The sequence below is a fragment of the Platalea leucorodia genome (assembly GCF_965183815.1).
Source record: "Platalea leucorodia genome assembly, chromosome: W".
Classification (NCBI taxonomy): domain Eukaryota; kingdom Metazoa; phylum Chordata; class Aves; order Pelecaniformes; family Threskiornithidae; genus Platalea; species Platalea leucorodia.
Genome location: NC_138859.1, coordinates 26,847,838 through 26,875,665, shown reverse-complemented (window position 1 = coordinate 26,875,665; position 27,828 = coordinate 26,847,838). Strand labels below are relative to the sequence as shown.

At 41.1% G+C, this 27,828-nt stretch overlaps 1 protein-coding gene across 1 annotated transcript in view; it reads left to right on the top strand.

Moving 5' to 3' along the window:
• LOC309601557 (SET-binding protein-like) overlaps nt 1–11,812 on the top strand; it is a gene marked incomplete at its 5' end in the record, with an annotated part of 252,385 nt that extends 240,573 nt beyond the window's left edge. Inside the window, 2 exon segments of the mRNA XM_082334619.1 lie at nt 5,513–5,680; nt 11,218–11,812. Coding sequence (XP_082190745.1) covers nt 5,513–5,680; nt 11,218–11,774 — 725 coding nt within the window. The 3' untranslated portion in view covers nt 11,775–11,812.
• Nucleotides 11,813–27,828: the final 16,016 nt, after the last annotated feature.

Below are 27,828 nucleotides of genomic sequence, written 5' to 3'. Positions count from 1 at the left end.
AAATAAGGTCTGAATCCGGCCACCCATATACATCATCTTGTTCTCTCTCTGGAGCAGCAACAAAGGATAAAATACATTGTGATCATGGATGTTTGTGTGTGACACTTAAACTCTGAGCCCTCTGTGATGGTGTTGCAGATGATTTATTTTCACTTGATTCAAAGATGGGTTGAACTGGGGGGTTTTCTTATGTAAGGCTTTCTGAACAGAGCACCCCAAATGAGAAGAAAAAGTCCAACGAAAGGTGATGATACTGAGCCAGCAGGTCCATCCACTCAAGGGATAGACCTCCCAATACTGCAGTGTGAATCACAGCCTTGTGAGCAAATCGCTGCACCTCCGTGGGTTTCCAATGTGCCTCCAAGTCTCTGTTTGCATTTTGGTATCTATGAAAGAAACCTAATGGTTCTTCCTTATTGGCTGCTCCAGATCCATAAATTACTACCATTCCTCAATTTAGATGAGAATTTCAGTGAGGTGAGTGATATAGGCTGAAGAAACCAAGTGCCTAAAATAAAAGACAGATGGCTGAACCCATGATTCACCGATGATGAGCTGCAATTGGGCCATGTAGACTTTGAAGTAATTCATTACATTTGTATCTCTTTGGTAGGGGAAGGATTTTCCTCAGTGATTTGTATGACCTTGCTGAACCCAGATAGGTGGTAATTGAGCAGCAACTACTTCTTCAGAAGAAACAGAATAAAAATATTGAAAATATTGACTCACCCCAAAGGCAGTAAGCAGTACTTTGGTCTTTGACCTTTAAGCATCCTAGGGTAGTCAATAACCTGGCTGTTAGATGCTGTGCCTGCCACTGATTTTGATTTGGGAGCAGTTTAACCTTGAACCAAGATCCAAGTAACCACGGCAACAGGAAGTCAGCCTCTCTATCCAAGGAGTGGGAATCCATAAATCAAGGTCCCTAATGCAAACACTGTGTGCAGGTAGAGATTTGAGAGGATAAGTGGTTTGTGAGGGATTACCTTTGAAAAAATGAATGACTGTCCCTTGATATGTTGAAGCACAGCTTCATAGAGACTTTTTTTTTATCAATAGAGGTCAACAAGTTACAGCTGTGTGTTTTCATATGGCTCTTTATATAGGCCCTTCAGTTTAATTAGAACCAGATGTTGAATTTATGAGGTTGTTAGCATTATTATGTACCATATGCACATGCATATATGTGTATGTGTATTGATACATACACCCACATATGCACATTTCTTGTGCACAAACTACATTCATTAATAAATAATGTTAAGGCTCAAACTCAAGCACTATGGAGTGGTGAAACCTCAGTTTTGCATATGCACAGTTCCATAGTGCTGTGATCCCATAGGCGTAATTACCTGGTCAAATATCCCAGTTATTCTATGGGACACTGCTTTATTCGATGTATAGCGCTCACCTAATGAACAGCTATTTGGTAGTTGGATTTTCCTTTCGCTATTCAGTGTGTGACATCATGTCTCATTTATTCCACATTTCTAAGCCTTGGTATAAATAGATGAATGTTTCATGAATGTTGATAATTTTATTTTTGCAGCACTGCTCTTGAGATGAGGGGTATATTATTGTTCTCATTTGCAATAGAGAAGCTGAGCAGAGAGAGACTGAAGTTGAATGGATACAATTTGAGATGTTTAATACTTGATTTGAGGCTCTGGAAGGATGTATTGTCTAATAGGCAGAAACTCCTTTGCATATCTCCATCAAGCCATGACCTGTAATTCTGTCTCGCTCCTGACTATTTCTGCACTCAGACCTGTTCTTCTCTGTTAAGTCCCAGGTTAATATCAGGTCACAGGTCCATCAGGACTCTTATCTCCCACTGGCCCACTCTGTAGCCCCATCTTTCAGACTCCTCTCACCAGTGCAGTTCTTCTGTGCCTGAGTCTTCTGGAGATCTCTTCCACAGTTTCTGAGACAACCCATAGGTCTGATATTTCATATTTCATGTGCAAGGGAAAAAGGTAGGAACTGTTCATAGCAGCTCCAAGCTGCAAATACAAGGAAATGTTGGTTGGTATCTGGAGAGGCTGAGTGCAGCCAACAGACATAGAAGTTTGTGCAGCAGTTTCTGGCTCTGCTTCGAGATCTTCTTGATCTTCTGGGAAAGGTATCAGAGTACTTGTGGGAACTCTTTGAGGAACTACCAGGTGCTATCCAGGTGCAGACAGGGATAGCAGTGGGGGCTCACTTCTGCAGGGGACAAAGGCCCCCATCTGCTGACCTGACCTGCTGTCCAAGGAGGTTTGCTGCTGGCCTGGGGCTTGGATCAGGGAAATTGTGGACACATACCAAACCAAATCTGAGTGGGAAATCAAATCAAGCAAAGGTGGCAGGAGACTTGCATGAATGACCAAGGAGCTCCTGAGTAATGTCAGACATAAAAAGGAAGCAAAAAAGAGGTGGAAGCAGGAACAGGTGACCTGGAGAACTATAGAGACAATGTCCAAGCATACAGGGATGAGCTTAGGAAGCCAAAGCCTATCTGGAGTTGAATCTAGCAAGGGCAGAAGGGCAACAAGAACTGTTACAGGTACATAAGCATCAAAAAGAAGCCCAGGGAAAATGTGGGCCCACTGCTGAATGGAGCAGGGACCCTGGTAGCAAAAGACCAGCAAAAGACTGAGGTACTCATTGTCTTCTTTGCCTTGATCTTTACTGGTAAGACTGGCCTTCAGGAATCCCAGGCCTGTGAGACTGGTGAGGAAAGGAAACTTACTCTTGGTGGAGGAGGATCTGGTTAGGGAACAGTTAAACAAACTGAACATACATAAGTCCATGGGACTTGACAGGATGCACCCAAAAGTGCTGAGGGAGCTGGCTGATGTCATTACGAGACCACTCGATTATTTTTGAAAGGTCGTGGTGATTGGGAGAGGATCCTGAGGACTAGAAGAGAGCAAAGTCAGTCCAATAAGGGCAAGAAGAAAGACCCAGAGAGCAATAGGCTGGCCAGCCTCATCTTAAGCCCTGGGAAGGTGATAGAGCAAATAATCTTGGAAAGCATTTCCAAACATATGAAGGACACGAAGGTGATCAGGAGTAGTCAGCATAGATTTATGAAGGGAAAATCATGCCTGATCAACCTGATGTTGCTTATCTCAACTTCAGCAAGACTTTTAACACTGTCTCCTATAACCTCCTTATAGACAAACTGATGAAATACAGACTAGATAAATGTATGCTGAGATGTACTGAAAACTGGTTGAACTGCCAGGCTCAAAGGGTTGTGATCAGTGGCAGAAAGTCCAGCTAGACGCCAGTCACTAGTGGTGCACCCAAGATGTTGATACTGGGGCCAAAACTATTTAACATGTTAATTAATGACCTGCGTGATGGGGTAGAGCGCACCTTCAGCAAATTTGGAGAAGATACAAAACTGGGAGGAGTGATTGATATGCCAGAGCATCATGCTGTCATCCAGAGGGACCTCAGCAGGCTGGAGGAATGGGCTGACAGGAACCTCATGAAGTTCAATAGCGACAAGTGCAAAGTCCTGCACCTGGGGAGGAATAACCCCATGCACCAGTACCCGTTGGGGGCTGACCAGCTGGAAAGCAGCTTGACAGAAAAGGCCCTGGGGGTCCTGGTGGACATCAAGTTGACCATGATCCAGCAATGTTCCCTTCCAGCAAAGGCGGCCAACAGCCTCCTGGGCTGCATTAGGAGAAGCGTTGCCAGCAGATAGATAGGTGATCTTTCCCATTTGTTCAGCACTGGTGAGGCCACACCTAGAGTACTGTGTCCAGTTCTGGGCTCCTCAGTACAATAGAGACATAGACATAGACATATGGGAGAGAGTCCAACGAAAGGCCACAAAGATGATTGAGGGTCTGGAGCATCTCTCCTATGAGGAAAGGCTGAGACAGCTGGGACTGTTCAGCCTAGAGAAGAGAACACTTAGGGGGATCTTATCCATGTCTACAAATGCCTGATGGGGAAGTGTAAAGAAGATGGAGCTAGACTCTTCTCAGTGGTGCCCAGTGACAGGACAAGAGGCAGTGGGCACAAAATGAAACACAGAAGGTTATGTCTGAACATCACAAAACATATTTTTACTGTGAGGATGACTGAGCACTTGAACAGGTCACCCAGAGAGGTTGTGGAGTCTCCCTCTTTGGAGATATTCAAAACCTGACCAGACATAGTCCAGGGCAACCTGCTCTAGCTGACCCTGCTTGAGCAGGGTGGGGTGGACTAAGTGATCTCAAGAGGAGCCTTCCAATCTCAGCTGCTCTGTGATTTTTGAATCTTCATGTAATTTAATGGCCAAAATCTGATGCATTTTATCTGAGGCCCATGTGCAGGTTGAGATTTGAAAAGAGAAGGAATTTATGAAGGATTACCTTTGAAAAATGAATGACTCTCCTGGATATGTTGAAGCCCAGCATCACAGAGACTGGGAGAGGTTTTCTAAAGTTGGCAAAGACACAACACAAAGTCCTCACACTAGCAGACTTTTGCTCTGGTCTCATGAGAGCGGGGCTACTGGATTTTTACAAAGCAGCAACTTCTAGGAGTTTTCTAAAATGGGCAAAAAAAAAATCCCAGTCTTATTGTACAAAGTGACTGAAGCATTTTAGCTGCCTTTCCACTTGGTAAATTCATATATTTATACATATATATGTAATATGTATACACACACGAACTCACATAAATGTTACATATAAATGGGTAGATACACATTCAGGTGTATTAGGCAGATATCTAATATGTAAAATTTCAATCCCAGCAGTTTAAATTTGACACGTTTACAAGCAAACAAAATGGGTTCAAATCATAAGAGAGTTTGAGAAACATTGTTAAGGGAAGAATCTACCAGCCCTGAGTGCATAAGTTTTATTTTTCTGGAATATTTGACCTCTTTGGTATATTTCTACCGCTCATTTCTTCTGCATTGTAATCCCTAGGTAGAAAAATGTATGACAAATTGTTCTTTTTTTTAAACTCCCACCTCTTTAATGAGTTTTAAAGTAAATTTTCATTAGGAAGGGGATTCCTAAAAAATAAATATAGGTGTAATGTACTTTAGAGAGGTAATTACATACTGAGGCTGTTCCTGATGCCTGCTCCTTACTCAGATGAAACATCCACTGAGTCAAGTCATTATAGAAGAGAAGTGTGTGAGTGTGGAGAATACGCTACCCAGAGAATGACAAATAGACAATCCCACTAAATACAGATAAGAAGCATGTCTGTCTTTATACATATATCAGAGTGTGTTTTTGCTTGGAGAATAAAAAGTAGTAACATGGAATTATTATGTTGGTTTACCATTGTTTACAGAGATCAGTGATGGTACATCCTGAAGCAAAATTATAAAAAAAAAAAAATAGCAATCATAATCCTTGCTAGTGTCAAGACCACATTACAGGCACATACACAGGAAAATATGGAAATATATTGGGGTAGCAAGGACAGCAACTGACTACTCTTTTCTAGATATTCCCCAGACAGGTTTATTTATCAATATTCATCCAAATTTTGTTTCCTTCCCCAGGAATTGCAGGTCCCCACTTAAAAGCAGACCAGACTTCACTTCATAGTAAAATGGAAAGTTCTGCCTGTAACATGATGACCAGAAGGAAACCAGCAGCTGTTGACAGTGTTGCAATGCCAACTCCAGTATTATCTCTCCTATCTTCATCATTAGCAAAATCTGAAGCAGGTAATGTTGTTTCCCTCCATCCCCTCTATTTCTTCCCCATCTTCTTCCTCCTGGCACTGCACTGAACAATATATGCTTGTACTGCTCTTCCTGATTGGAGAAGTAGCTGCAAATGTGCACATCTAATGTAATAATCAGGCTGTAATTTTTCTAACACTTTCTTATCATGATCATATCTTGGCATATCAAATCTATTTTATTCACAAACCACCACCTGTGCAATAATGAGGACACAAGTAGCACCAGCCTGTATGGTCTAGCAGAGGACTCTGAAGCAAGACTCTTGGGTTCCTTTCTCAGCCCCGTTGTTCATTTATTTGAATGTTCCCATCCCTGTAGCACGAACATGCTGAATACACAGTAAATAGCTAAGGAGCAGCTGAGATTCCTTCAGTGATTTTAGCATAATATTCTGTCTTGCAAATGTGAAATTGTCTGGGGCAATGAACAGTGATTTAAAATATATCAGAATAAATAAGTCAGAATAGCATGTTTTTCAATCAACTTCTATTTTGTGCTTCTCTTTTGAATCAGATCAGAAAGGTGATAACTTTATACAGTTAAAAATTGAGCCAAATCATTCAGGCATCATCATGCCTTTTCTTGGGCATGGATAGAGAAGTTAATCTTGCATTGTGTCTTAATTTCCCTACATGCAGCCATTAGGAGTTTCATAGTCTTGCCAAACCTTTGATTCCACATTCACAAAAAATGTATTCGTATCACTGAGTTATGGAATGATTACATATTTAATTATGCAATTGAAAGTGCTGTTTCAGTGCACTCCTTTTGATTTTCCTCTCATTTCCTGAATAAATAGTGAAAACAAGGGGTCCATGCTGTAAAGTAGCCTCTATAAAGATAAATTTTTATATTAAAAATTCAGGATTGTCTGTTTAGTCTTTAATACTTTCCTATATATAAACTAAGGACAGATTTTTAATGCAGCAGAGAATGAAAGCACACAAATATTTTATGATCAGTTTCAAGATGAAAGTGTATGCTTGACTGCATAGTTCATTCTTTCCATTTTCAGAAGTCTAATTAAATTGTTGGTTTATCTGTAGCCCAGATGTTGAAATAATTTAGTTGAAAACTGAAAGAAACTGTGTTAATGGGAAAACAGGACAGTGCTATGGGTTTCCTGTAATTAATAGGGAGCTCTTTGAAAATTCCTCCATTCAAACCAAGTCAACAAACTGAGCCCAGCTGTTGAGCAAACAGTCTTCTCTGTGTCATGTTCTTTCAAGTGGCCTCAGGCAACTCCAAAGGGATGGAGAATGACAGGCAATAAGGATCTTTAGTGCTGCAAACATAACAAAGCCATCCAGAATAAAGTTAGGGGAGCGATGGAGAACTTTCAAGGGGTCTGATCTACCTGGGCTCACCTCCTCATTCAACACCACTGTGCTGCAGTGGGTCCTCCAGCCTGCTTTAAGCTGCCCTGGGAAATGTATATTTTTGGTAGAGATTTCTCTCTTTGCCTCAGAAGCTATTTCCAGCGTCATATCAATCCTCCGTGACTTCCCAGCATGGCCTGCAGCTGTTTCAATTTGTGTCTGTCTGTGAGACAGAGCCTCACTGCATCTGTGTACCCCGGGGAAGGGAGAAACACCGGGCCTCCATGTGCCTTATTTTAAATGTGTAATGCTGTTTTTTAAGACAAATGCTGGTTCTTGCTTGTTTGGGGCAGCTAGGTGAGGTTGTTTGGAGAGTGAGAAAAGGATGGAGGAAAAATACAAAAGCCTGGGCTGCATCAAATATTTCTAGTTTCTCTTCAGTTTAGGCTGGATTGTGCCAAATAGCTTCAGGTCTTCACAGAGGCAGTGTGTGGCCCTGCAGCCTGGGGAGTTGCAGGGAGATAACTGTACCCAGGCAGCAAAGTGTCCCCCCCCCCTGCATCCCCAGCACCTGGAGGTTGCCATCATGTTGTATCATCTCTGTAGGAGCGTATTCCCTTTTTCATATGTCTGCATGCAGACATAGTGTTACTATTTCCCACCTCCTCTTCAACCCCTTTTAGATGAATTCCACCAGATAGTGTAAGACAAAAGTCTTCCTCCCAAAGCAAGATTTCCATGTGCAAACAGCAAAGTATGCGCAGGAAGAGAACAACAAAGCCTAAAAACAATGCAGACCAACTTGGGTCCAGGGTTGGGCAGGGTCTGTCTGGATAAAATGGAAAAGATCAGTACTTAGCTTTGGTTTTCAGCAGAGCAGTATATCACATGGCAATATAGCAAAATATTTTATATCAAAGATTGCTCACCAAGAGCTTCCAGATGAGTTGATAACACCTAATGGCTCTCACTTCAATAGTGGTTTATTTTGGCAGATCTCCCTGATATTTTGTCATATGCACACCTCATCAAATCTTCCCCTGCAGACCCATCAGACTCTTTTCCGCATAGTCTCCATACTCCAAATGTAGAATCAGATGTCCCTGACTCTCAGTAGTCAAAATAATATTGGATTTCCTAATATCTCCTTTAAAATATTAATTATTCAGTACATGCATTCTGACTATTGGCAGACTATGTAGCACAACTCAAATACTTTCTAGAGCTTGCAAGTTCAGAGGCTTGCTAGGAAGAAAAGCAAAAGCATTATTAGTAGCTTCTAACAAGCTTCCTGAGAAAGTCATAAATGCCTCAAAGTATTTACGAAAGAAAAATTAGTGCAGTAAGCCAGCATAGAACAGCATAGAGGTTTTTTTTTCTAAATGAGAAAATGAGTTTCAGTCCAAAAGGAAACGGACTGTCAGCTTGCAAAGTTTTAGGAGGGCAAAAAAGTATCTAAACAATGTGAAGGAAGACACTGAGAGTGGTGTTCAGCTTATAGATTTACATGTAAGTGTAGATATCTATCCATAACTGTCTTTTTTGGAGAACTAGGCAGTTTGGCAGAAAGCAGATGCCTACCTTTGCTCCACTCAGGCACTGTCTACTCACCATCAGGCTCTACTCAAGACACTCAACTTGGGTGACCTGGACCTCTTGGGTGCCTAAGACACCCATTGGATTTGGCAGGATGGACAGGAGACCTGCACCTTCCTTATCCAGTATTAAGGTGTCAGAAGGATGTCCATGGTGACCTTAAATTGCATTGAGTTCCCATTTTAGAAAAGGAGGTCATCCTCTACCTACTATACAGACAGATCTCCATTGACTGCGATGGGGTGGTAATACTAAGCTGCAGAAACAACCGACTACAGATAAATCTCAGTAAAGACATAAAATCTTTGCAGATACTTGGCTAATGCTTTACTTCAAATTCGTTTCCTGTCCTTTGGCTTACTTTCTTTCCAATGAAAGTTGAGAGCAATGCCAAATCTCCTGATTTCACCATGAACCTTGCAATTTTTCCTGTATTTTTGCTAAAATTCCCATCTTCAAGATTTCCATCATCAACTGAAAATTTTCAGCTTTACTTTCTGGAAAAAATTGCATCTTGAATATGGGAATTTAAAAAAAAAAGTCTTGAAAATGTGCCCTCACAATAGCAATAAAAGGCAAAAGGTGGACAGCGAATACGAAGAGTGTGCAAAATGTTTGATTTCTTAAATCTTCTGACCTGAAGCTACTCTCAGGATCTGGAAGGGTCTCAAAGGAGTTGAACGCTTAGGGCTGGAAATATTGGGACTATATATGTCAATCACCAGTGAGGCCAGATGAGAGTAATCATTTTGTGTGACAGGGATCTAACCTTTTTTTTGATCAGATGACTGAGAAATAGCTCACTGCCACTTGCCCTTAGGGCTCTTGCATTCACACTTTTTAGGGGTGACCTACTTGAGAGGAATTTTGTACAACTAATTAGCTTCTCCTGAGCAACTTGGATATTTCATTTCCTTTCTCTTTTTCTTTGGTACCAAAATGACTGCATTCCTCTTTTCTTTTGTCCTCTGTGAATCACAAACTGCAAGTGGGTTTTATTTTACTTTTTGGTATGGGGGATGGATTACATATGGAAAATATATTTTGTTTTGTAATTAATGAAAACCAGACTTTGGGAAGTTGGCCATCCAGGTCTTTATTTACAAGAGAGCATATGTCTGTGTTTTGTTTATGACTCACTCCTACTTCTTGCACTGTAACTTGGGTTTGTTTACGCAAGTTCTTTGCTGAATCCAAGCAACATGGTGGTATAAGAGCCAATAATTTATGTTCTCCAAAAGGGGAGGACAGCAAGTGAGGTTTGTATGCTGAGTCTGTCATAGCCCATAGTGAGCAAGAGGAGATTCTACCACTTGATGGCTCCTGGTTATCTACAGAAAATGCTACAATAGCAACTTTATTTAAACTACTGCTAGAAGATTAGCCTGTTAGCCATGAAGGGAGTGATAACCCCTAAATGCACCTTTCTCAAAATCTTGGCTGCTCTGGAAACTTCAAGGATTTCAAACCCAAATGACTGCTTGACAGTCAGGTGTAAATTAAGTTTGCAAGTAGATGTGGGCTGAGGTTAATTTAGTGGGATATTTTATGCTTTACTGAAAAGAAATTCTGAACTCCATAATTTCTTTTCCAGCAGTGCAGAACAGATAGGAGTGAAAGGGAGCACCAGTTATTGCAATAGCAGAATTAATACATACTGTTTCTCTCACAAAGAGGTAGTTACTTATAATCCATGTGCAAATCCTGAACTCTGAACAGATGCCACGTTCAGTAAAGGACAATGAGACAATTTAAGAAAAACAAGCAAGGTCTTGTGTCTTAAGCAAAGGACCAGGAGCCAAGAAATGCTGGATACTCTTCCCAGCTCTGACAGTGACTCACAACATGACTTTGGCAAGAGACTTAACTACTTTGGACTTCATTCAGATCTAAAGTAAGTACGTGATCTGAACCAGGAGTAAGCTTACTTCGGGGGCCATTTAAGTCAATTATATGACTGGGTAGCTTCATCTAGTATCTGCGGAAATGATAGTAAAGAAACTCAGGCAGGGGTGAAGTGAATCTGCCACAGGTGAAGTGACCCACACAGCTTGTCTGTGCCCACTAGTTTCAGTAACAAACACTTTTCGTACTAACTGGCATCCATGGCAAGAATTAAAGGCCAGGGTGAAGACATCAGGAGTATATGTTTGGAGTATAGAAAGTTTAATAGTTACGGTGGGCCAATATGACAGCTATGCTAAGCAGCCCTTCCTTCCCTCCCATTAGAGGTTTAGAAATGAGAATGAAGCAAACCCATGGTAAAACATTGCTGTAGAAAAGCTTTGTTTCTTTAGAAGAGGGGAGAGCTGTAGAGAAATCTCCGAGGACTGCTTAATAGTCAAAGTTATGTTTTAATCTAGGACAGTAAAAAAGGAGGTAACAGCAATTCTTCTGGGACTGTAATAAATAATATTTTAACTTTCTTTTAGGTGCTTTTCTATGTAGAGTCCTTTCTCATAGCTATCGCTTCTTCAGTAGTCGCATTCAGCCTACTGAGCTTGAAAGCATCTAGTCTTCATGACATTGAAAGTGGGCAAAGGAGGGTTTCCATTCACTGTTGTTTGACCCACCCCTGTTTCTGTTCTTTTCTCCCAACAGCCAGCCCACCACTGAAAAAACGGTTCAAGCGCCGTGAAATTGAAGCAATCCAATGCGAGGTGCGCAAGATGTGCAACTACACCAAGATCCTGTCCACGAAGAAGAACCTGGATCACGTGAACAAGATCCTGAAAGCCAAGAGGCTGCAGAGACAATCAAAGACAGGCAATAACTTTGTCAAGAAGCAGAGGGGGCGTCCTAGGAAGCAACCCCTCTCCTTTGACGAAGACTCCAGAGACCAAATGCCTGTTCTGGAAAAATGCATTGACCTTCCCAGCAAAAGAGGTCAGAGACCGACACTCAACCCTTTGATATTGGAGCAAGCAGCCACTCAAGATACAATCATGGCCACCATCGAGGCTGTCATACACATGGCTCGAGAGATGCCACCTCCACCACCTCCTCTCCCTCCTCCCCCCCCTCTGCCCCCTCTCCCTCCGCCCCGGATGCCCCGGGTTGGGAAAAGGAAAAGCAAGTCCCCGCAGGAGGAAGAGGAGGACGTGAAAGTTAAGCGGCACCGGAAAGGCAGAGGGAGCGAAAGCGAAGGCCTTCCCTAAGGCCGGTGCACCCTGTTGGATGTTGGGTGCCGGTAGCAGGGCATGCCGGGACTGAGGGACTGGGGGCACGCGGTCCACTTTGCCCCTGTGGCAGCACCAGACTGACTCGTCCTTTCGGCGGCTGGAACTCGTCACGGAGAGCTGTGCTAGCCGGGGTTCGCATCTTCCTCCATCGCTTTGGCCCCAGCCCCCCCAGGAAAGAGGGGGAAAGGGTGCGGGAAAGGTGGGGGGTAAGGGGGGAAGGGTATGTGTGTCAAAGTTGGGGAGAGCATCTACTTTGCAGAGTTTCCAGAATTAATCAGCATCTCAGCATTGCTGTTCTCATACCGTACCTGGAGGCAGGAGGTTGTCCTCGCGGAGAGCTGAACGTTGTCACTAGGGCTGCATGCTCGACTCCGATTCTGTTTGGCAGGCCAGGTGAAACTAAGAGTAACCATACCATAGTAGAAATCACCGTAAAAAAGAAAAAAGAAACAAAAAAAAACAACCAAAAAAAAATTAATTTTCTCAACTGTGATCTTGGTTATAATCTGTTTGAATTTTTTTTTTTTCCAGTTTTATATACCTACCAGGCTTTGGGACAGCATAACCCAAAATGCTTGACTCCTGCTAGAACTATATATTTCTTTCTCATTTACTTGCCTAGTTACAACTAGCTGCAATATAGGCAATAGAAAAGTAGAGCCTTACACACGCGCACACTCATTCTGAGTGCTATCCCAAGGAATGACGGAATATCACAGCATTTAAAATAAGGTGTACATGGATATTCAGTTACGATAGCATGTTTCTATGAAGCAGCTTGGCATTTTCAATGGTATGTGAAAAAGGGGTCATCCGTCAACCAAGTTGTTTTGATGCTCGGTACATATGAGTAGAGAACAGCAAGACACTTCTGGGGAATAGTTATAGTAGTGACAAAATCGCCAAAAAAAGAATATAAAAAAGATAAAAGAAAAAAAATAGGACAGAAAAAAATAGAGTAAAAAGACAGGGCCCAAGCCTACCAGTTCTTACCACCTGCAATTCCCAGTGAAATTGATGGGAAACCCAGGATCCGAATAATTTGCATTGGGTAGCAATGCCTTGATATGTTCTTTTAAAGAAAATAGATAAGTAGATTGTTTTAAAAAAATAGAGAACAAAACCCTATGGAAAATAGGTTCTTTCTTGGCAATTATTTCTTAAAAAAGAAAAGGAATAAGTGTTCTTATCTGAAAATAAAAATGAAAATGTTCAAAGGGTATCACCACTGCAATTGTATTAATGCCACTTTGGACATGTTCTCCAAGTTGTGGTTGCCTTAATAATTTTTAAAAAAATTTTTTTTTTGTACATAATGTAATTATAAAGCTCTCAGTCTGCATGGACGCAAACTGTGTGTGACAAATTGTCTCTTTAAATGGTCAGTTCAAATTATACATTTCTCATTTGAATTGTACGTTAGTCATTGATTTAACTTGGGTAAAATACCTGAGCTCCATTTCCACAGCCCAATTAAAATGTTTAACTAAAACAAAGACTGAACGTGAAACTGTTCCATTGCAGTAACAATGCTTTTAAAAAAGTCAGTTGTTGAAATTTGAAATAGGTACTTTCAACTTTATTTCATTTCTTATTAAAGTAAGTCCTTCAGTACACTCAACACCTGGCACGGCAAGATGGATATTAAAATGGGAGGGGGGAGGGAAAATTCCAGCAAGGGAGCGGGAATTGGAATTATTTAATGATTCACAAGCCAACTGCTATTCCCTTTTTTGAGAAATCTTTGAACTGGCTTATTGCCAAGGAAACTTCAAATAGCACAACACTAAAAAAAAAAAAAACAACAAACCCAACAAAAGAAGTCCCCACAAAGAAAAATGTGTTTTTATTCTGTTATTTATTTACAAAAATCATATCAAGACTATAATGTTAAAGGACACTGTAAAAATACACCTCATCATTATTTTTAGAGACTGATTTTTCTTCTGTGATAGCACCTTAGCTTATTAAAACTGAATGCATTTGGGGTTTGGATTAGGTTGGGGGACTGGGAGAGGGGGCGTTTTTTTTTTTTTTAAAGGCTGGAACAAATCTTGAGATCCTATCTCCTTAAAACTGATAAGAGGGATTGCAGAATTTTGTTTCCAATTTGTTTTGCATCATCCTTCATACTCATTTGCGCTTTTTGTTTTCCAATTAATGCAGCTTAGAAATAAACTGGCCAGTTGCTCATTCTGTTACAACCAATTTTGCTTTTCAGTTCTCTTGAATTAGCACAGTGTTATTGACTGAAGAAGTAGGCCTACAGAAAAAAATGCTTAAGCCTCCTCAAGCTCCTCCCTTCTTCCTTAAAAAGCATTGGACTGAGGTTTAGTTGATTCAGAAATATTTTTTTTCCATCTCTCCCTTGGGCCTGACAGTGTTGCTTAAAATGCAAGAAAAACTATAAATTTGGTATTCCAGGTAGTTTATAAGCTGAAACAACAACTTATCCTTAGTTTTATCTTCAGTGATCTCTTTATTAGCACTGAAGGACATTTCAATTTGTAGCAAGTGGAGCAAAGGTCTGAAAGGACCAAATTCTGTCACTGAATGCCCATCATGGCTTCAAGACATGTCAGACCTTACAGAGTACTAGTCTCCTCCTAGAGAAACTAAGGGTAGCATTCAAGACTTGGTAGCTGCAAGCTGTCAGCGTAGGATGGGCTCTATCCAGATACGCAAGGGGTTTTTTTTTGTGGCAAGAAGGTGCTGGTAGAGTGTGGTGTTGCAGTACAGCCTTGGCTGTTTGTCCAAACAACAGCCCATTGCAGCCAGTCCTGGCTGTCAGGAAGATTAGCTTGTTAATTTATATGAAAGCAGGCTGAAAATACTGTTAAATGGCACTCAGAATTTGTGTTCTGCATGTTGCATAGTCTATAAATATGATAAGCAAGTTGCTGACAAAATAATATTATAAGGTGATGTACTACATGCAGATCATAAAGGATTTAGTTTTAGGGCTTAAGGCTAAAATCCCACTCCTGCAATTTATTACCCAAAAATATTCCAGTAATGAGTTTTTTGATTTTTTTTCCCCCTACCACTAGGAAGATTTACTGAGGAACTCTCTAAATTCTCTCTACACATTACCAAGAACAGTATAAAACTGGGGTGAAAGCCCTTTTGCTTATTAAGACCAAAAAGACCTTTCAGATACCTCTGCTGTGTCACAGATTAACACATATCTTAGAATAATTCAATAAAAACATGAAACAAAATCACATGGCTGTGAGCCATATGAAATGAGGCCACGGGTTTGCATCCTCTCTGTAGGTCTTGTATTCTTCAACACAGCATAAAACCAGGAATGGACAAGCATGAGATGAGAGAGAAAAAAAAAAACCCCACCACTTGTGTCTCCAAGAGCTTCATACTGCCAGTTTCTTGAGCCCTTCAATATTAAATTTTCTGTGAAGCACCTTGCATGTGCCAGGGAAGGTCATGGAGCACATCATCTTGAGTGCCATTACATGGCACATGCGGAAAAACAGGGGGATCAGGCCCAGCCAGCATGGGTTTATGAAAGGGAGGTCCTGCTTCACTAACCTGGTCTCCTTCTATGACAAGGTGACCCGCTTAGTGGATGAGGGGAAGGCTGTGGATGTTGTCTACCTGGACTTTAATAAGGCCTTTGACACTGTCTCCCACAGCATTCTCCTGGAGAAGCTGGCTGCTCACGGCTTGGATGGGTGCACTCTCTGCTGGGTTAAAAACTGGCTGGATGGCCGAGCCCAGAGAGTGGTGGTGAATGGAGTCAAATCCAGTTGGCGGCCGGTCACGAGTGGTGTTCCCCAGGGCTCAGTGTTGGGGCTGGTCCTGTTTAATATCTTTATCGATGATCTGAACGAGAGGATTGAGTGCACCCTCAGGAAGTTTGCAGATGACACCAAGCTGGGTGGAAGTGTTGATCTGCTGGAAGGTAGGAAGGCCCTGCAGAGGGACCTGGACAGGCTGGATCGTTGGGCCAAGGCCAACTGTATGAGGTTCAACAAGGCTAAGTGCCGGGTCCTGCTCTTGGGTCACAACAACCCCATGCAACGCTACAGGTTTGGGGAAGAGTGGCTGGAGAGCTGCCTGGCAGAAAAGGACCTGGGGGTGTTGGTTGACAGCCGGCTGAACATGAGCCAGCAGTGTGCTCAGGTGGCCAAGAGGGCCAATGGCATCCTGGCTTGCATCAGGAATAGTGTGGCCAGCAGGACCAGGGAGGTGATAGTGCCCCTGCATTCGGGACTGGTGAGGCCGCACCTCGAGTACTGTGTTCCGTTTTGGGCCCCTCACTACAAGAAGGACATGGAGGTGCTGGAGCATGTCCAAAGAAGGGCAACGAAGCTGGTGAAGGTTCTAGAGCACAAGTCTTATGAGAAGAGATTGAGGGAGCTGGGGTTGTTTAGCCTGGAGAAGAGGAGGCTGAGGGGAGACCTTATTGCTCTCTACAACTACCTGAAAGGAGGTTGTAGGGAGGTGGGGGTCGGTCTCTTCTGACAAGTAACAAGTGATAGGACAAGAGGAAATGGCCTCAAGTTGCACCAGGGGAGCTTTAGGTTGGATATTAGGAAAAATTTCTTCACTGAAAGGGTAGTCACGCATTGGAACAGTCTGCCCAGGGAAGTGGTTGAGCCTCCATCCCTGGAGGTATTTAAAAGACATGTAGATGTGGTGCTTGGGGGCATGGTTTAGTGATGGACTTGGCAGTGATAGGTTAACGGTTGGACTCGATGATCTTAAGGGTCTTTTCCAAACTTAATGATTCTATGTTTTTGGGTAACTGTCAAAAAAAACCAAAAAAAAGGAAAAAAAAAGAAAAAAAAAGTAAGCGATAATAGTCATCAGCTACTAGGGTATCCTACAGCATGGCCCATGACTCTCCACTTGACAGCAATGCTTTGGATCATTCATGTAGAATATTCTGTTTGTGTTGTTACATTTTTTGGGTAGCGTCTGGTACAATGAGGTGCTGGTTCGTCACTGGGGCTTCTGAGCACTACAGCAATATGACGAATAAACAGGAATCACTGTTCCATACACAAGGATTTCCCCAACTCTTATTTTCACAGGCCTGGATTCAGGACTGCACTTAAGCACATTTAAGTAGTATCCTGAAGCATAAAAAGAACAACAAAAAAAAGACAGGAAAAAGGAAAAATCCCAACAAAACAGGATGGTTTTCTGAATTGAGAAAACAAACATCATGCCCTTGCAATGCCTCTTCCTTCCATATTATCCAAAAACTGGGGTGCAGCAGTTCTGAGATAATTAGAAGCACATTTCAACAAAGGACACATATTTGAGATCTCCTTAAGATGCCTGCCTAGGTTGTATAAAACACTACGTAGAAAAAAAGAAAAAGAAAAAAAAAAAGTAAAAACATGAAAAGAGCTGCCAATTGGACAACATGGGGAAGCAGTTCAATCCCATGTTGGTTTGTTTTACTTTTCTTTTTCTTTATTTTTAAGCTATTTCTTAAATAATAAATGCACATGAAATGTTAAATATGTATATACTTTCTTTCAAAAAAGTTAAAAAAATCAAACGAATGGGGCACAAGATTGTTCTATAAGTCGTGCTGGCTAATTTTTAGTTTGTATTCATAAGTGTTTTTTAAAAGCCTTTTTTAAAGTGTAATTTGCATGTTCTACTTTGATTGTATGTAAACATATTTTAAAGCAAAAAAATGTATTTGTATTTTATTGAATATAGAGGCAAGAAAAAACTTGTACATTGTTTGAAATGTTCTTTTTGTAACAGTTTTTATTCATGAAGCATTTTTGTACATTTAAAAATGAATATGGACTTGATGTTCTTTGAGGCTTAGGTACATCTGGCATGCTTTAATGTCATGCTCCTTCATGATCTTAGATGTTGGTTTTTAAACATGTTTTTCTAAAACAAAGCTCAGTCTTTTTGCTACCAAATCAGGTTAGCACAGTATAGAGCACTTAACTAAAAAAAAAGGAAAAAAAAAAAGTTAATCCTATTCATATGTTATTCATTGTGTGAAATTAAAGGAATTCAATTCAGTCTAACATGAGTTGTGAATTCTTTTGTCTTATTTTCCATCTGTTTCTCGTCACTAAGGAGTTTAATAGCTTTTGGGATACTAATACCATGCATTCACAAGAAATTCACATGAAAAACATGCTTTGGTTCTGTTCTTTTTTCTTTTCTTTTTTTTTTTTTTATTTTCACAGAATATCCTTAAAAGTTAAAAATGGACTGTTCCATGGGTCCCATGGACAAAAGGGGGATTCACACTTTGAGGCTGTGTGTATTACCAAATGAACAGAAACATCTCTGGTCCAAATTGTGTCCACAGGCACAGGGTCTCAGGGGCTGGGTTATGGACAAGGGGGTGACAGAAGCCAACCCTCTCCTCACTGAGCATCAGAGATGAAGGGCTGTAGGCCAAGGGGTATTTTCCATTCTGTGAAATCTCATACTGTGACTATGGGACCATGAGTTGGTTGTAGCATGGTTTTAAGTTTCTTTTCCAAGTTGCTACTGAGAGTGGTCAGCTTCCATTATACAGTCAGCCTCAACATCCACAAGTTCTTCTGCAGCAACATCAGATTTCCTCTTTTTCCTCCTCCTCAGAGGGGATCCACCACCTTCCCAACGGCTCAGCAACCTGCGTGTGAAAAGTAAATCCCGTTTCCTGGAGAAGGCAGTGATGTTCAGGCAGGATAGATGACTTAGTGTCCTCTCATGTTCTTCCCTTCTGAAGCTTTGCAGGATGGGTTGGCTTGGTGAGACCAACTCATCCAACCACAAAGCTGACCCCTCTGACTCTGCTGTTTTCATAGCTATCGCTTTATGTTACTGAAGTAGAGCTGCTCCAAAGATCTCAAATGTGATGGTGCTTTTTTCTTTCTCTTTCTCGCTTTAACATATGCATAGCCCCAGCTTTTGACAACAGTTTTCAAAAGCGCTGACATCTTTGCTCACTGCTTTTATTGGGGTGTGTGATGTATAAGCCACTGGTCTCCAACTCTAACCACATTTTTTTTGAAAGGCCTGCAGTAAGGCTCCCTTGGAAGCGCCTGTGAACTGTCAAGTTTCGTGCTTGCTGCTGTAGTATCTCAGGACTGATCTCCCCTCCTGCCAGCTCTTTTCTGAGATTTACCTCCCACTGCCACTGAGCTCTGCTGTACTTTTGTGGTGTCACCTTGCAAGCACGATGGAGCAAGGATGGGAGAGCAGCCGTTGGGACAGCGAGAGTTGTGGATGTTGGGTTTCTGTCATTTGGTGGCTGGGTGGGTGAGAGACTCCATCTGTGAGTTTTTCATGCTTTTTTGCCTCTGATCTCTTTTTCAGAAGACTGTTGACACCATGTACAGTGTCAGAGTACCATACTCCTCACCAGTCTCCTTCTGGACAGGGAGGAGTCTTTGATCAGCATCCCCATCTGCTTTCTCAGGGTAAAGTCAGGCTCTTTCTAGGACCTCTCTGCGACTGTTTCATCCCTGGTAACTACTCCAGCACTGTCTGCTCCTATGGATTAAACCACCTCTGAGAAAAACCTTTGAAAGTCTTAGAAACAAAGTTTAGGAAACACACAAGCTCTGGTAGGTTGTAACTTTTTTTAGGTACTCTTTGTTTAATGAGATATTGTTCTCTTGTCTCATTTTGCATGAGTTCAGTGTTTTCCAAATTTACTTAGAATACTTTCATCATTCATCTCTGCCCTGAAATAACTGAAAATAATGAAAACACCAAGTGTGTCTGAAACAGCTGTCATCAGAAATAATGTTCTTTTCCGCTTATCCTCCTTTTTTTCTGAGCATCCTTTGCTCATAGAAGTAGTGAAGCTCTGTGCAAACCTTCTTTGGTCATCCTCCATATTATTGGAGTTTGAACTTAGGAGGGAATTTCGCACTCCACCCTCAAGGTATGGATAAAGAGATGACTACTATACCTTGGGTCAAAGTAGGATCTTAATTCACTTTTGATAGTGGAGGTTGTTCATGTCCTCTGGGATAAGGAGGCTGACCATGGTGACCTTAACTCATCCTCAGCTGGCAGAGACAAGCCTCAACCTCAGCCTTGCTCTCCCTCATGGTACCATTTCTCACTAGACTCCACAGCTATCTCATATGTTGAATTTATTTTGTGTCAAGGAAAGTTTAGTTGGTGCAGATGCCTGCAGCTTGTATGCAAGTTGTGTGAGCTCATGACAGCATTATTTGCTATTCTGTAACACAAAGTATGCACATAATTTTAGAATACTTCTACTATTACTAAGTAGAATAATTTTCCAGTGACTTTGAGGGGATCAGTGACAGGACCCTACTCAAAACCCTTCAGTAAAAAACATCTGGCATGTTCTAGAAAGCAAAGGGAAGCATAGATGTCAATCTAAAAAATATGTTTAGCCTTCTATGGGCAATTAATGAACCACATCACTAGTGCACTAACATAGAGGTTTCAGAGCTAATAGAAAGTATAGAAATCACAGAGAAGTGTGGTGTATCAAAGGATCTATTTTTTTTACTGTGAGCTGCAGGAATAACTGGTGTGAAAGCACCACAGGAGTTGTAAGAGGAGATTAACAGAATGTTAGTGTAATCATAACTCATTTGATTATGACAATTAACTTTATAACACAGAGCAAAACCCACTGGTTCACATTCTCAGCTTATGCAGATCAGCACTATCAGTTTCAAATGCATCAAAGTAGTTTGCAGGAGCAAAAGATCTGTTTTCATTTTCCTTATGGAAACTATTAATCCCAAAGTGGCTTTGGAGTGCCACTAGTAATATGATGTAGTACAAACTACTGTTGTTTGTTGCCTGTAAGAAATGTCATATTGATAATATAGACCATTATTAAAAAATCAAATGTTTGGAAAGTTGATTCAGCAACACTAGCAGTCAGATCACTATGGTTTTATAAGAACTGTGGTGGAAAGAAGAGGGGAAAAGAAGTCAAGAGTCCTTGGGAAAAAGATGAGACATCCTTTTCCAGGTGACCTGCTCCAGAAGAGGGGAAAAATCTCTGGTATAATTGTTTGATTGGCCTTGAGCATCTTTGAAAAGGCATGAAAAATTTCTTACCTGTCTCCATTCTACTCCCACACATGCTCATATCTGGCAGTTCTTAAACTGCCCCACAAATGTTATTGGTAAATAATGCTCCAATTTAATCAATAGAAGTTTTTTCATTGACTCAAAAGGAACAAAAGTCCCTGCTGCATGTCCCTGATTTAGCATGCCACAATACTATTTGTGAACTCAAATAGCTCTTAGTGTCTTCTACTTGCCTTGCCCAATATTCTGTTTATATACTCAAAGAACAAGTATATCAAGCAGAAAATTAGTTAAAAAGGGCAAACTGTGAAAGCCTCTGCAAGGTAAAGGCAAGGAAGAGAGCACATGAAGAGCATCTGCGGGTGAGCATTTTCAGAGCATGGCAAGAACACAATTAGAAAAGGGACGAAAAGTGATCTCTGAAGGAAGCAAATGATGTGGCAGAGCTGTAATGAAGATAATGACAAAGGAGGACACTGCTTGGTTTTCTCGAAGACAGCAAAAAAAAAAAAAAGGCAGCACACTTGAAGGGGAAGAGATGAGTTCAGAAACACAAAAGGACATTCATTGAAGGGAGGGAGAGGCTGCAGGATATGAAGATTTAGGTCATGGAGAGAGTATAAAAATGGATCTTGCAACAGAAGATGGAAGAGGCAGCCTGCTTGCTTACTGGGAATTTATTGTTGCTTTCTAAGCTGACACAACACTCATCATTTATCCTCATTAAACAGCTACCATCAGGGCATAGTTAGTGACCATTAGTCCTCAATTCTCTCTCTTTAAACTGCAGATAAATAGATAGTTACTGCAAGAAGTAAAACTTTCTTTGTTTGCATTATTGATACTTACAGTTTCCCCAAATTCTGGTCAAGGATCAGCAAATGACAACAAAGCTCTGATAATAAAGACAGCAGTTGTACAGAAGTCTACTTACAAAGATGGGACTTCAAGGAGATGCCCTCTCTGATGTAAATGGACTTACTTACCTTCATTTACTTCAAAAATATTATAATAATATTTAGGTGCTGTTGATGCCGTAGCTTCTCATGGACAATTTATGCTGACTGAACATCTACCCCAAGTATCCGAGGGTCAAATACTTCCACCTGCTATGCATCTCAGCAACTTACTTTCTCATGGGGATGCAAGGTGCTTTGTGCCCTAGAACAAGCAATCCCATTTGTTAGAGGAGGCAACTGAAACACTAAGAAAATGAGGCCCATATCATCCAAGTTGTACAGTACTATTGGGTACTTCCATTTTGAAGTACCACACATAGCTCTGTGTTTTCTGAATATTTTAAGAAGAGGCCATGGAGGTAGTTGAGGGGCCTGTTAGAGACAAACTTTCCAAAATGTGGCTCTTGGTGATTTTTGTAAAAGTGTGAATAAAATAAAAATGAAGAATCTGGTTTGAAGCCAGCTATTAGGTTTTTGCTCAGGATACTGTGAAAAGGTTTTTTGCTTTGCTTTGTTTTCAAATGGTGGTTCACCAGAATGTTATCTCCAGAATGGCCAGAGTGACCCTGAGGGACCAGATCCTATCAGCCAAGAATGACTTCACTTTTTCTTCCTGAAAAAAAGGGGGAATGAGGAGGCATAGCCTTTCTGGGGTCTGAATTGCTGTCGTCTCAATTCAGAAAAATCACATTAGCACACACTTATGGAAATTCAGGACATAATATAAACAAGAACTTGCATTTAAGCTTTGGTTTAGTCCCACTGACATCAATACGATTTAAACACTTTAAAATTAAGTAGATGATTAATTGCTGTTACAAGAATGAGCATTTATCTGACTTCCAATTCCAAAATCTAGTCCCAGTCGGCCAAACTCAAGTTTAATTATTTTATTGAATGGAAACAGGAATTGATCGAGTCCTGTTTTAAACAATCTGACAAGGTGTTCCTAGCCCCAGGCCTCAGTTTACCATGAGTAGTGCTTGCATACATTGAAGGACTATTTGTTAACATTACCAAAAGGCTGTGAATTCCTTGCAGGAAAGGTGCAATTTGTATAAGAGAACATCCTTATCAAGACTTTCATGACAGGACATTCTCTCCAAGTCAGCTTCTTCTTTATTTCTTTTAACCATGAAAAATGAGGTCGTGTCATTTACACAACAAAGTGAAAATGAATCTTTAAACCAGGGCAAGGGTTTCTTTGTTCTTCTTTACTGCAGCTGTATGTTTCTGTCCATCCTTCATTACCTCAAAAAATAATATGAAATCCTTTCTTTTTTCAGCTTTCTATAAATAGTTCTCAAGCACATCTGTTCACATTGAGTGGGCTTCTGAAGATACTAGCTATGTAGTTTTGGATCAGTCATTTATTTGTATCTATCTTCACTGATAAGGGTGTCCCAAAAACAATAGTTGTCTGGTCTGACTGCTTTGATATTCAGATCATAGACTGGGCAAGGACGTTGTGGGTGAATCACTGGACATGAAGCATAAATGTTTTGCTCCATCTGCCTTGGATCCAAACACTGAATGGGAAAAAGAGTATGAAATCCCTGACATGGCAAGAGAATCCTGAATTCCTTCTTGCTAAGTTTCTAGATGTGCCTGTGTGGGATCTTTTGAGAGTTACTGCATGCACATAAATCCAATGGACTTTTCCAGGCTTAGCCAACTTGTGTTTCTGCCTCTGTTCCAGGAAGTGGTATCTTTGAAAGACCATATCAAACTAGTACATTGTGTTTCCTGCACATCCTGCTTTATTGGAGGTTAATTCATTCTGATGCATGCAGTCTGCTGCTGCCAATTAAGTCAAATGTATTTTATGCTTTACTTTTCTGTTGCTTTACAGGCTTTGGTTGAAAAATATTTAATAAATAAAACTTGTCAAACATTGTTAAATGATATGGTCTGATGATTTGGAATAAGCATCCAGACTTTAATACATCAGAAGGGTTGAGAGAGGGGAGGAGGAAGTTCTGGAATGACACCCAGCTGGATGCCAACTACACAATATCCAGTAACCAACCACAGTGTTAATCTCTTGTTAGAGGACTGTTGCAAAAGCAGAAAATGGGACCGCAGGTCAAGCAAGGCATATAGAGTTGTTTCTCATGAAGTGACACTGCAATGTGTTATTCTTTGGTAGAGGAGGATAAAAACTGACTGCACTGGAAGAGCGGTACAGATACGGGACCAAATGGACTCTTCCATTGTAGTCCCAGCTCTGCCACCTCACATTTTCCATCCATTTCATCATGGTTCCTGGGTTTATTCCTATTTTCTGTTTCTGTGTGGAATCTCCAAGTAGTCTCTCTTTCAAGCTTTAGAGAAACAGCTGGGACTGCTCAGGCTCAAGATCTGATAAGAGAAAGTACATTCACTCAGGGTCAGCTGAGACACCAGGATATCCAAAATATGTGAAAACCCATCAGATCTTCTGAATTAATTAGATTTATTTCATTATTATTCTGTGATCCTACTCAACACTAAAGTACTACTGTGATAGGAGGCAATCAGTTAAGTTCCTGGGTGAGATTATATTCTAACTGGAGAAGACAGGCAGCAGGTCAGAAGCAGCAGAAATACAATCAAGACGATGAAGCATCCCAGCATAGTTGACACTGTATATCAATGAGACAGCTGAGTACGCAATTTCAGGTTCCTGAATGGCTCCATGGTCCTTATTCCCATTACATTACTGGAGAATTTTAGAGCAACTTTCAGATACAAAATCAAGACCAAGGGAAGAAAGTTTTCTGCTCCCTTTCTTAGGGAACAAAAGAAAAACCTAGCACCTGGAAGCTTCCTATACAGCAACTGCAATGTACTTTACCCAAAATGACACTTTTAGATCTTCCGTGGCATAAATCATGACTGCCAGAGGCACTAAACTCAGTGCCCAAAGCAGTTTGGGTCGATGAGAAAACAATGGTTAACTGCATTCTGCTTGTGAATCCGTACAAAGTTCTTTCTAAGGGATGTTCATAGCAGGAGTCCTCTTGAGAAAAAACCTATCACTGATGAAAGAGGGTTATGTAATTATGGGAAAATCCTTGACACAAGAAAAGCAAAATTCTCATTTTGTAGCTAGAGACAGGTTTGATGCTCCAATTAGAAAACAGCTTGGAGAAATTAAATGCAAATGCATCATACATCATACTTGAATGATATAGTGGCAGTATCAAAATAGTTCATCAGCATCAGCTTGGGAGCTCAGTATCATAGATAAAGATGATTTTTAAATTTAAACAAATTCTTTGGCAGGGAAGTACCTTCAGCAGTGGTTGATACAGATTGGCAGCTAACGATGAGAGAAAGAGGCAATCAGCACTCCTTTTATCCAGAAAGCTTCTTTTTAAATCTTTACAAAAGTGGGGCTGAGATACTGACTCAGAAAACACATCTGTCCCCTGCTTCCATGAAAAAAGATAAGATGATAGCATCCAACACATTGAGTATTGCTAACAGTACTGGATTGCATGTTTGTGATTACAACAGGAGGAGGAAGATTTTTGAGCTAACACTGGGGTTCTGGTCAGTATTTTTTACTCTTTCTCTTTATCCACACCTGCCTGTAGATCTTCCTCACATTCTGATTTCCAGGGATTCTCAAATATATTCCGTTTGGGAAATAATTGAAGGGAAAATGCACATGCTCTTTGACAGTTGCTGTAGATAATTTTTAAATTCATTGACATTAACCTAATAAAACAAGATGTCTTCTGTTATTTTGTAGTTGGTTCAATTTGTTAAGTAACTGGGAGTACGTGATGAAATGGAAGCCACACAGCAAACTTGTGCTTACTCTGCTGCAAAACTGTTTATTGTTTTGGTAGGCTGAGATATACATAAATCCCTCTTTTCCCTCAAATTCTCTGTCGTGGTTTAACCCCAGACGGCAACTAAGCACCAAGCAGCCGCTCGCTCACTCCCCCCTTGATGGGATGGGGGAGAGAATCGGAAGGGTAAAAGGGAGAAAACTCGTGGGTTGAGATAAGAACAGTTTAATAATCGAAGTAAAATAAATTAGAACAGTTAAATAGGCAAAGCAAAAACCGTGCACGCAAACAAAGCAAAACAAGGAACTCATTCACTACTTCCCATGGGCAGACAGGTGTTCAGCCATCTCCAGGAAAGCAGGGCTCCATCACGCCTAACGGTTACTTGGGAAGACAAACGCCATCACACCCAATGTGCCCCCCCTTCCTTCTTCTTCCCCCAGCTTATATACTGAGCATGACGTCATATGGTATGGAATAGCCCTTGGGCCAGTCTGGGCCAGCTGTCCTGGCTGTGCCCCCTCCCAGCCCCCCGTGCACCCGGCAGAGCAGGGGAAGCTGAAAAGTCCTTGACCAGTGTGAGCACCACTTAGCACCTATTTAGAGACAGCTTAGCACTACTTAGCAAGAACCAAAACATCAGTGTATCATCATCGACATTGTTCTCATCCTAAACCCAAAACACAGCCCCATACCGGCTACCAAGACGAAAATTAACTCTATCCCAGCTGAAACCAGGACATTCTCTTATATGTTTGTTAACATCTTTTAATGTTACAGTAAAGGATCACTATGGTAGTAAGCTCTGCTTGCTACATTTCTGGACTCTTAGTCAAAAGGTTCTGATTTTCTATCAGTTCTAAATAATTCCAGTGCAATGGATGGCATATACGTACAATATGATCTAGTTACCTGCATAGACAGCCTGGTGAAATGACCCCAGGCTATGCATCAAGAGAGCTGGCTCTGAAATCAGAAATGGTGTAATTATGTATTTAATTTTGTCACCTAAGGGACAGAGTCATGCAGTCTGGTTGTATTGTTGCTATCTAAACTGTCTACACCAACATGTACTTGGGTTGACACTGGCTTGGAGATTTTTGATCTTTGTTGTTAAACAAACATACATATGTAATTTACAAGCAGACTTTAGAGTTGCATCTTCACTCATAGTTTATCTGTAAGACTAAATTGGACCTAGGAGTGGAGGGCCATGATATAAATATACTTTTATAGTGTGCCATTGTTCTCCAATACTCTTATTTTCACTCCTTACCTCTTGCTTATGTTTATTCCACATATCCAGTCATAGAATCATAGAATCATAGAATCATTTAGGTTGGAAAAGACCTTTGAGATCATCAAGTCCAACTGTTAACCTAACACTGCCAAGTCCACCACTAAACCATGTCCTCAAGCACCACAACTACCTGTCTTTTTAATACCTCCAGGGATGGAGACTCAACCACTTCCCTGGGTAGCCTGTTCCAGTGCCTGACTACCCTTTCAGTGAAGAAGTTTTCCTAATATCCAACCTAAACCTCCCCTGGCGCAGCTTGAGGCCATTTCCTCTCGTCCTATCACATATTACTAGGGAGAAGAGACTGACCCCCACCTCCCTACAACCTCCTTTCAGGTAGTTGTAGAGAGCAATAAGGTCTCCCCTCAGCCTCCTCTTCTCCAGACTAAACAACCCCAGCTCCCTCAGCCGTTCCTCATATGACTTGTGCTCTAGACCCTTCACCAACTTCATTGCCCTTCTTTGGACACGCTCCAGCACCTCAATGTCCTTCTTGTAGTGAGGGGCCCAAAACTGAACACAGTACTCGAGGTGCGGCCTCACCAGTGCTGAGTACAAGGGGACGATCACTTCCCTAGTCCTGCTGGCCACACTATTTCTGATACAACCCATATCAATATTTCTTCCCCCTCCTTTTCATCCCTTTTACCAGCTCTAATTTCTTGTTTAAATCAGTTCTATTTGGTATTGGTGAAATATGCTGCAAAGCAAGAGCAATTAGTTGTTCCTTCATTCTGGCCTACAAGTTGTGTTCGAGTTGCTTAAAGCAAGGCATTTATTTGTTATAGTTGATCCCAATTTTATCTCATTAGGTTCTTATCTTCCATTTCTATAAGCAGGTTAGATTTTTGGTAACATTTTTATAGGAAGAAACATAATGCTATTTGGGGTAATAATTTATGACCTTTGAGAATACTTTCTTTCTTTCTTGATTTTTGAAGGAAAAATGAGGGATGTTCATG